This window comes from Haliotis cracherodii, unplaced genomic scaffold (assembly GCF_022045235.1).
Source record: "Haliotis cracherodii isolate W230 unplaced genomic scaffold, xgHalCrac1.p SCAF_39, whole genome shotgun sequence".
NCBI lineage: Eukaryota > Metazoa > Mollusca > Gastropoda > Lepetellida > Haliotidae > Haliotis > Haliotis cracherodii.
In genome coordinates, this window is record NW_027266296.1 from 331,798 (window position 1) to 343,226 (window position 11,429).

General features: G+C 42.3%; 1 protein-coding gene across 2 annotated transcripts; it reads right to left on the minus strand.

The window, feature by feature from the left end:
* Nucleotides 1-9,315: 9,315 nt before the first annotated feature.
* On the minus strand, nucleotides 9,316-11,197 carry LOC139478123 (histone H2A-like). 2 transcript variants are annotated; one of them, XM_071260448.1, is made up of 2 exons: nucleotides 11,175-11,197; nucleotides 9,316-9,729 (listed from the first exon to the last, which is right to left on the minus strand). In XM_071260448.1, the coding sequence occupies exon 2, from the start codon at nucleotides 9,721-9,723 to the stop codon at nucleotides 9,316-9,318; it is 408 nt and encodes a 135-aa protein (XP_071116549.1). In that variant the 5' UTR covers nucleotides 9,724-9,729; nucleotides 11,175-11,197. The 2 variants fall into 2 exon arrangements, with proteins under 2 accessions (XP_071116549.1, XP_071116548.1); XM_071260447.1 differs by having other exon boundaries at nucleotides 11,127-11,197.
* Between the last annotated feature and the right edge of the window lie 232 nt (nucleotides 11,198-11,429).

Here is an 11,429-nt window from a genome sequence, read left to right on the forward strand (position 1 = left end):
TGTCACTGGTGTGTTGACAAATGAGTTTTCGCACATTGATTTATTCACACGTGACTCCATACGTCCTAGATAAGGAGATTGAAACTATAAAAACTATTAATTTTTTTTGTAAATGAACTGTTATTGTAGGAATGTATTTCTTTGTCTGAATTGCCACGATGAGAGGGAGTGGTGGAAGGGGGTTGGTGTTTTATTGAAGGGGGTGGGGAGTTGGTTGTGTGTTGGGTTGCAATTCTCTGTGCACAGTTGCGTACCTTTACACGAGGCGGAAATTTAGACAGTCGTGGGTTCGAATCAGATTTGTCCCGGCTGTTTTTCTGCGTTTGTCAGCACAATACACGCACTCATGGGTTTCGCCCAAATGATAAACGCCTCAGACCTGCTTTACTTCAGGCGTTCCTCCCACATCATCCTGACACACCGTGAAATACTGTGCTTAGAACTCTCTCAATTTTCTTCCGGCTTGCAAAAGAGTATTTTATGTTTACCCATTCGCTACCTTTATTATTAACCAGTCCTGTTCTTTTGAAAACAAAACGAATTGCACTTTTTTCAAAAACAAAAGAACTTAGTTTCCCCTCTCTTTAGAGCACTCAGCAAAAATGTTTGTGTAATTCTATAACGATGCCTCGATTCTATAAGCACATGTGCTTTTGGACAGGTTTCTATTATGGTGAACCTTTTGCGCATATATACCAAAAAAGCATATGTTATCGTTAATCAAATGGATCAGACACGGGCTTTTAAACTTACATGGTCGTCACCAATATACACACGCTACAACGCAACCAAAGGCAGTTATTTTCCATGGAACTTGTGAGTGAGTGAGTGAGTTAGGACTAACGCAAATTTATCAAAGAGCCACGTGAGGGGGGTACCAGCTTAATGTGGGAGAAGAGCCTTAGTCGTAGACGTTTATCAGTTTCGTGTATGCATGATCATCGGGGGCCAATCTGGGTTTCGAACCCATGAAAACCGGATCCCGCCACGGCTAAGGGACGAAACTCTGCAAAGGGACGCCTCAGATGACTTGGCCCCATGTCTTCCAAGGAATCAATACTTTTAGACTGGTTAAATACACCTTGAAAAAACTAAGCAGCGTTAACTATAAAATTTAGTTTGAAATAGCTATTTTGTAAACTCTATCCTGTTTTCATTTGCTGACGTAACATTCCTTTGCAAAGTGACCTACTCCTAATGTTATACAGAAACCTTAATTGATTACAAACTCACGTGTTGTGTGACTGTTACTACAGTTACTAAGTGTTTGACTACACTTTGTATTTTTCTTCTGCTTCTTTACATTAACTGATATGACTCAGTACGTGCGGCCATCTGCAGATGTGTACAGTGCTCTAGTTCTTGTACCCACCTTTCAGTGGTATTGTGCCGCCCTTGACATTCATGAAAATGAGATCAGTGACAAATGTAGATATTTGTAAAAGATACATGGAAGATTTAGACGTGCATTTTCAGAAGGTGAGGTGAGGTGAAATGGGGTTAAACGTCGCGTCCAAGATTATTGCACTTATATATGTGTGTGTGGCTGCTTGTACTAGCTCACTGAGATACCATGCCACAGTTTAACATAATTGCCCCACTCAGACACAGTATACTGACTCCGAGCCGACCAGTCCTTGTTTTAGCCTCTTAATGCCGAGCGCCAGACAGGGTAACAACAATTACCATCTTTTACATCTTTTGGTATGACGCGGTCGGGGATCGAACCCCGGACCTTCCGCTCTCCGGGCGGACGCTCTACCACTAGACCACGGAGGTGGTCGCACTTTCAGTATTTGACCATTCGGATCAGAATTATATGATGTTTACATTTCTTGTTTCGTTCAACCTACTCTAACTTCCATATTCACGAAGAGTAAACGTGGACAACCACCTTGATATCAACTCAAAGGGACAAACACTTTTTCCGAGTTTGAACGCTCCATACACTCTAAAAATGTGTTTATAATGTCAATTCATACAAGACTTATTTAGATCCAAACATGTTTAGTGATGTGTTATAATACTAAACGGAATCCACATCTTGTGTGTTCTCTCTTAACACGTTTCTGGCCTAAACACATGAAAGGACCTATCGTCTCACAGCCTAAGCACCACCTAAACACAACATCACCATAATCTAAACGTTTAGAATTTAAACATATTTACGACAAGTTGCATATTGCGTATTGTCCTAAAAAACATGTTCAACATTGTTTAGATAAATGTAAAGGTCATTAGACGGTAAGTCAAATATGGATAAAATATATAATATATATTGAAATTAGATGGGCATTCACATTCACGGGGACTTGCATAACACATAAACTGCCAATTTTTACAAGAAACTTGGTACAATATTAACAAAATAATAATTTGCAACTCAACCAAGCTAAGATAATAATGTCTAGAAAACTGACATTTGCGACGTCAAATATCTCCCTAGCGCAGGTGGTAGAGCGAGGGACTACACATCAAGAGTTTGCAGGTTTGTATCACGCCGTTTTTAAACCTTAAGGTATTCTGTTCATAAATATGTTGTTGTTCTAAAACTAATAGTATTTCTCTCATACAGGAAACGGATGTTGACAATGACAGTACGTCTGATTATTACGATGGATTTTTTTGTAGACTGGTTTCCGTTCGTTCCTGCGGAGGAAGCGCAGCGACACCAAGCGGAGGATCCGTGAACCAGTCTAGATCTTTGTGCCCACCCACCAACTTTTTCGCCTTGCATGCCCCCATTAAACACAAAATATATACAGCAAGCGCCCCTTACCTATACTAATGTATTTCAAAGTGGCGAAGCGGGTCTGCCCCAAGTATAGCTGTTAAACACAATCCTAAACATTGTTTAGACCCTAAACTCGTCAAATTGTCGGACAAGGCGGCGTTCAGGTTTGTGTTTGGGATCTAAACACATTTTTACATTGTATTTTGTCGCTTTTTATTCAAAGTTTGCCGATTCACAGCGGAATTGATTATACGGCAGTTGCTGAGTAATAAACAGTTTACATTTTCGACAGAAACTTCACACTTTAAACGGTACCAAATGTTACTCGCGGTGGATCGTGTAGGGAAAGCTTTAGCCTTATCTAGAAACCTGTTACTGCAGATCACGTTTCACAAGTTTGTTTGATGAATTACAGAAGCATGCATATGGCCATTTTGACATGCTGTTCAGCAAAAAGTGATTTTGATATATAGTCATGTTGACACAATTGCTCACGTACATGTACGCAATAAACGTAGATACTAGCGGTAATGGAAAGTTCCTTTCTAAAATATGCAATGTCTGAATTTGAATGTTAAGAACTATTGAGGTAATGCCTTCGCAAAAAGTTCAGTTTGCCAATTCATTTTCGATTTGAAATTTCTTCTTAAAATGACATTTTAAAGCTTTATCAACCTTTATCTTAATAGTTTGAGACTGCATGTTTCCGTCAGATAAAAAAACCCAGATTGTTTGTATACTGCAGACATCTGGTTGCTATGCTTAATTATGGCACAGTAAAAATATTAAAATTCCTTGTTCATTTTCCAATCCAATTTGTAATCAAACTCCCTAGCTATGTCTTGGTAAATTTTGGTATTTGTCGAAATTGCACCCCACTTGAAACTTGCCCCACCGATTCCTACAGATATGGATTTCCTAATGTATTAATATATTTGAAACGACAACACCGACGAATTAACAGACTCGATTATCCGCCGAAACAGATTCCATTGGGCGTAAAAGGCAAAATAGCGGTGAAAATTATATGAATGGATCACTGAAAATCAGTGGTGAAAAGGGTAAGCATGTCCTGGCCTAACGGTAGCACCTGCCACTCAAACAGTTTGCATGAAAAAGTGTTTGTTGCCTGACATCGAAAAGTCCTGTCGTAAATGAAGTGATGGACCAGACAATCCTCTGACACGATAGCGCATTTACCGTTTTTGATAAAACTAACACGATGAATAAGTAAGCGGAATACACGTACAGAATGAGTGAGTGAGTCGATATTCAAAAAGGTAAAATTATTCGTAACATATGTGTTAGACACGCGTTCATGTACACATCTCAACATACGACAACGTAAAGCATGATCGTGTCAGTGGATGTGAGACGACTCATTTTAGTTGACATATGACTTATTTCTATGCAACACCTGACACCCATGTCCGTGTTCACTGCGCCTATAAATGGCGTCAGATCCCAGCGTCACATCACTCGACATCTACGTTTGGTACACAAGGACCATGAAGCTGATGATTATCCTGAGTGTGTTGATGATGGCGATGGTGGTGGGCGCGTTGTCGGTTGGAAGTACATAATTTGCATCATTCCTTTCACTAATCATGCTTAAATTTGTATTTGTCAATATCATTTATGTTGTTATGTGGCAGCAGATGTAGTGGTAGTAGTAGTTTGTTTGTTTGTTTATTGTTTAACGCCGCACTCAGCAATATTCCAGCTAAATGACGGCGGTCTGAAAATAATCGAGTCTGGACCAGACAATCAAGTGATTGACAACATGAGCATCGATCCACGCAACTGGGATGCGATGACATGCATCAACCAAGTCAGCAAGCCTGACCATTCGAACCCGTTGGTCGCCTTTTACGGCAAAGTCGCCTTTGTTACCAAATGAAATGGTCCTAGCTATGTCTTGGTAAATTTTGGTATTTGTCGAAATTGCACCCCACTTGAAACTTGCCCCACCGATTCCTACAGATATGGATTTCCTAATGTATTAATATATTTGAAACGACAACACCGACGAATTAACAGTCTCGATTATCCGCCGAAACAGATTCCATTGGGCGTAAAAGGCAAAATAGCGGTGAAAATTATATGAATGGATCACTGAAAATCAGTGGTGAAAAGGGTAAGCATGTCCTGGCCTAACGGTAGCACCTGCCACTCAAACAGTTTGCATGAAAAAGTGTTTGTTGCCTGACATCGAAAAGTCCTGTCGTAAATGAAGTGATGGACCAGACAATCCTCTGACACGATAGCGCATTTACCGTTTTTGATAAAACTAACACGATGAATAAGTAAGCGGAATACACGTACAGAATGAGTGAGTGAGTCGATATTCAAAAAGGTAAAATTATTCGTAACATATGTGTTAGACACGCGTTCATGTACACATCTCAACATACGACAACGTAAAGCATGATCGTGTCAGTGGATGTGAGACGACTCATTTTAGTTGACATATGACTTATTTCTATGCAACACCTGACACCCATGTCCGTGTTCACTGCGCCTATAAATGGCGTCAGATCCCAGCGTCACATCACTCGACATCTACGTTTGGTACACAAGGACCATGAAGCTGATGATTATCCTGAGTGTGTTGATGATGGCGATGGTGGTGGGCGCGTTGTCGGTTGGAAGTACATAATTTGCATCATTCCTTTCACTAATCATGCTTAAATTTGTATTTGTCAATATCATTTATGTTGTTATGTGGCAGCAGATGTAGTGGTAGTAGTAGTTTGTTTGTTTGTTTATTGTTTAACGCCGCACTCAGCAATATTCCAGCTAAATGACGGCGGTCTGAAAATAATCGAGTCTGGACCAGACAATCAAGTGATTGACAACATGAGCATCGATCCACGCAACTGGGATGCGATGACATGCATCAACCAAGTCAGCAAGCCTGACCATTCGAACCCGTTGGTCGCCTTTTACGGCAAAGTCGCCTTTGTTACCAAATGAAATGGTCCTAGCTATGTCTTGGTAAATTTTGGTATTTGTCGAAATTGCACCCCACTTGAAACTTGCCCCACCGATTCCTACAGATATGGATTTCCTAATGTATTAATATATTTGAAACGACAACACCGACGAATTAACAGTCTCGATTATCCGCCGAAACAGATTCCATTGGGCGTAAAAGGCAAAATAGCGGTGAAAATTATATGAATGGATCACTGAAAATCAGTGGTGAAAAGGGTAAGCATGTCCTGGCCTAACGGTAGCACCTGCCACTCAAACAGTTTGCATGAAAAAGTGTTTGTTGCCTGACATCGAAAAGTCCTGTCGTAAATGAAGTGATGGACCAGACAATCCTCTGACACGATAGCGCATTTACCGTTTTTGATAAAACTAACACGATGAATAAGTAAGCGGAATACACGTACAGAATGAGTGAGTGAGTCGATATTCAAAAAGGTAAAATTATTCGTAACATATGTGTTAGACACGCGTTCATGTACACATCTCAACATACGACAACGTAAAGCATGATCGTGTCAGTGGATGTGAGACGACTCATTTTAGTTGACATATGACTTATTTCTATGCAACACCTGACACCCATGTCCGTGTTCACTGCGCCTATAAATGGCGTCAGATCCCAGCGTCACATCACTCGACATCTACGTTTGGTACACAAGGACCATGAAGCTGATGATTATCCTGAGTGTGTTGATGATGGCGATGGTGGTGGGCGCGTTGTCGGTTGGAAGTACATAATTTGCATCATTCCTTTCACTAATCATGCTTAAATTTGTATTTGTCAATATCATTTATGTTGTTATGTGGCAGCAGATGTAGTGGTAGTAGTAGTTTGTTTGTTTGTTTATTGTTTAACGCCGCACTCAGCAATATTCCAGCTAAATGACGGCGGTCTGAAAATAATCGAGTCTGGACCAGACAATCAAGTGATTGACAACATGAGCATCGATCCACGCAACTGGGATGCGATGACATGCATCAACCAAGTCAGCAAGCCTGACCATTCGAACCCGTTGGTCGCCTTTTACGGCAAAGTCGCCTTTGTTACCAAATGAAATGCAATTTGGTGTATGTGTAGTTATGATTGAGACCGACCATATATACTTACGACTAAAAATAAGGGAGCTGATGAAATGATAGTGAGTTGGGTTTAACGCCGCTTTTAACAGTATTCCAGAAATATCACGGCATGTCAGCTTAATGTGGGAGGAAAGCCCGAAGTGATGCAGGTCGCAGATGTTTACCACTTCCGTGAAACCCACGAGCACGGGTATGGTGCTGGCAAACCTAGAAACATAATCGGGGCGAACTGGGATTCGAACCCACAATCATAGGTTTCTGGCGTGCCCAAGGGACGCAACTCTGCACAGCGAATCGCGGCGCGTTAGAGGACAGGGCCTCCCGAGCCCCCGAAATGATGAATACATATCTGTAAAATTGATTTCAAAGTCTGGTGTGTCCACACGACACCTTGCGGGTCTGCTGTTGATTAACATGCGTGTGGTTGTCCTTAGTATTGCCTGCCATTCCGCCTGAAGAGCTACCCCAAACTTGGGCACGATGGCGGGTGCTCCCTGACGTACACTCTCCACCCGCTAACATCCCCGGGCGTCCAATGTCCGTATGCCTTCTCGTCGGAGATAATGCGTGACGACCTGGGCACAATGTGGTCTGGCAATGCCATCTTTTAGTTCAAATCTGCGCAGCGAATGTAACACCAACAGGACGCAAAATGTCATCAACATATCGCTGGCCAGTCAAATGACCTTCACAATAACTAAATCAGTTCGCCATATGTGATTCTGCCCCACACCATGACACTATCACCCCCATACCGATCATGGTCATAAATGCCCTGCATACCACTCGTCACTACGTCGCCAACACCGTTTTCTGCCATCATTCATTCGTCTGTAAACATGGTGTAACGCCATTGGCGCGCACCCCGTTCCTGGTGATGGTTGGTTGGTTGTTTTACGCCGCTCCCTGCAATATTCCAGCTATATGACGGCGGTCTGTAACGACTAACGAGATCGGGTGGTCAGGCTCGCTGACTTGGTTGATGCATGTCATCGATCCCAATTGCGTGGATCGATGTTCATGTCAATCACCGGATTGTCTGGTCCAGACTCGATTATTTACAGACCGCCGTCATATGACTGGAATATTGCCGACTGCGGCGTTAAACAACAAACAAACAAAACAAACATTAGTGATTGGTTCTGCGCATGTAAAATTTCTTTGTGATTAGATGTTGCGTTTAGATGGAACGCCACGGTTTTGTAAATGTACTCCTCAACGATACCTACATTCAAATATTTAGTTACTTTTCTTGCCGGTAGATCCTGGTGTTTTTAAGGTCCTCAGTAGGATATTTTCTTACCATGCCCTTAAAATGCTTTCTCAGTTCCTTCATCAAAATCTCGTGGAAACTTCTGGACCGACAAAGCTGACATGTATCTTGTATTTCCCTTCTGATGACATATTTTGTTCAAATCTTTGCGATTTTATTGTTAGTTTTTTAGTTTAGTTCACTTGACTGAAAGCACAGCGAGTTCGTACAGCACGACGCACGACGCTCAAAATTAGAGTTTTGTTTTCAGAAATTACTTAGCATTGTTTCTTTTTTTAACGCCTTACCCAGAAATATTAGAGCTATATGGCGGCGGCGGTCTGTAAATGATCGAGTCTGGACCGAACAATCCAGTAATTTGTATCATGAGCATCGATCCGCGCAATATGAATCCATTTGGTCCCTCTTACGACCAGCATAGGTTGCTCGGGACATATTCTAGCCCGGATTCCTCCAGCGCCCCCTCCCCCTCCCCCGACCCCGCCCTTAGCCCATGGGGGTCGGCATCATGTGGAACTTTATCCTGAAGAAGTCAAACCAGTGGCGATCCAGAAACCCCAGGACACAGTCGACATGTGGACTTCAAACACCCTGCAACCCCTCAGCCCCAAATTTCCAAGGTCTCCAAAATATGGAATTGAAATATGAGACACTGGATATCCATTGACGAATTCTTGAAGAACCTCTTCATGTACTGCGCGAGATATATTCTATTACGCTTCAGCAAAAGTCCATCCATGTGCTGCAGGAGACAACGTGAATAAGCGTTCTACACAATGGGCACAATTTAGAATGGAAACCGGCTGATAACAAGCAAAGCCAAGCCAAGCCAATGCTTTAATCGCTGTAAGCCACCATCTTTTAAGGGAATGACAGTTGTATTTTACGCCGCATTAAGCAATATTCCAGATATATCGTGTGTGTGTGTGTTTGGGGGGTAATGGATTTCACACAGTGTACCAATGTGGGTAACCGAACCCGGGTCTTAAGCGTGACGAGCGAACGCTTAAACCGCAAGGCTACCCCACCTCGGATTTTAAGGTATTGACATACGAAACACATGAAACAGCAATATATATTTCAAATATTTGTAACAGTCATTAATACATTCAAGATGAACAGTCAATGAAGAGAACGATGAACCCACGAAATCTTTGATTGTCGGGAGGTCATAAAAGGTACCCCCGACAAGGGAGATAACTAATGTCAACAAGGGAGATAACCATAAATTTTAGAACTCTTGCGACTGAGAGGAAGCAGCGGCACTAGCCTTGCCAGACTTCTTTGGAAGCAGTGCCTGCTGAATATTCGGGAGAACGCCTCCCTCAGATATCGTAACGCCACTCAGCAGTTTGTTTAGTTCGTCATCATTTCTTATAGCCAGTTGTATGTGACGAGGGACGATCCTAGCCTTCTTGTTATCCCTCGCGGCATTTCCCGCCAATTCCAGAACCTCTGCTGCTAGGTACTCGAGGACAGCCGCCATGTATACAGGGGCACCGGCGCCTATTCTTTCTGCATAGTTCCCTTTCCTCAGCAGACGATGGAGCCGCCCCACGGGGAACTGGAGTCCGGCACGGGAAGATCTACTCTTAGACTTGGAGGCTTTGATCTTGCCGCCTTTACCTCGTCCAGACATGCTGATCTGAAATAAAGCGAATATGCATGGTTTAACTAAATTTATTTAGTTTTGTTTTTAAAAAGTGTCACGGAATTTGAACTCGCCTGTATGTGCTGTCAACTACGGCAGTCTAAAATGTCAACAAAGACAGACTTGGACACTAGACGTTATCAGCTTCTCCATAACTACTGAAGACCAACTAACACTAAATTATATAGATCAGGGTCCCGTTCCACAAAGCGATCGTAGCTCTAAGACGATCGTAACTGCCATACTTTAACATTGACTTACGGCAATCTTAGCGCTAAGATCGCTTTGAGGAACGGGGCCAAGAAACTTTCAAATTATTAAATATCACGAAAATCAGACATATTGATTGAGTGAGTTTAACGCCGCTTTGAACAGTATTCCAGTTATCACATAGCGTGTCGGCTAAATGTGGGAGTAAAGCCCGAAGTTATGCAGGTCTTAATGGATAAGTTCAACAAACTCACATAACGTGTCTCTGACAAGGAGCCGGTGCATAGATATTGGCAAACATATTTGGTTTGTTTCTGGCAGAAAGGGTGTTGTCATGTTGTGAACGTGCAGGTCATGACGATGAAATTGACAACGCTTCCGTGGACACGCGTGTTGCTCACAACTCATTTAAGCGCTCGGCGTGACAAGTCGATACCAGAATTCTCTAACAGTCGCTTGATAGAAGTAAACAAATGAACATGTCAAAGCTGGGTAAGCTTCCATTCCATTCCCAATTGTTATCTCTTTAAATTTGCTGTAACCGTTTTCAAAGTCATCACGTACCTCACATCAGCATGTACTATTATGTGCTATTGAACTCGCAACTAGAATTCGTTGTTAGCCGAGACGTGGCCCACACATATCCATCGTAAAACCTGTCTCTGCGGGATCGGGTGGTCAGACTCGCTGATTTGGTTCATGCATGTCATCGATCCCAATGGCGTGGATCGATGCTCATGATATTGATCACTGGATTGTCTGGCCCAGACTCGATTATTTACAGACCGCCGTTATATACTGGAATGTTGCTGAGTGCGGCGTTAAGCAACAAACGAACAATTTTGTCTCGGACCACCTGCAACTTCTTTGTGCATATTGGTACGCGCCATTGGTCCGACCTCATTCATTGTTATCCCGTGTTAATTGTGAGGTCAAATTTACACCGATCTACGCAATAATTATTGGGATACGATGACATGCATAAACCAAATCAGCACCACCACCAAAATCCTTGTTACAACACAGACCCTTTCTCTACTTCAACGGACACACTAAACGTTTAAGAAACTAAAATGTTATTTGTTCGTTACAGACATAACACAAAATTAATCATGGCGTTTCTTCAATTAGTTTACACACACCTACATTATTACTTTCCGATTTACAGGATTTAGGTTTACCTTTAATATTCACCGACAGATATTTATAGCATCATGAAGTCAACTCACATCTGACGTTGTCACCCTCCCAGTTTATCCCAACAATGGCGGATTTTACTCGCGCACGTCTCGCGCCCTGTCACGTGACAAACTCACGTGCGCCGAATGAAGCTGCGTTTGCGCGATATTTTTTGCTGTTGAGAACGTAGACACACATGATTATGCCTGTGGATATCTGTTATGCTTGTCTGCGCGTTCAGCACTTGTAATACCTTGTAATAACGTGTGTTTGTTGTTTAACGCTGCACTCAGCATTATTCCAGC

Bases quoted from the DNA above. Each gene is read 5' to 3' on its own strand.
- LOC139478123 (XM_071260448.1), bottom strand. From the start codon at position 9,723: ATGTCTGGACGAGGTAAAGGCGGCAAGATCAAAGCCTCCAAGTCTAAG.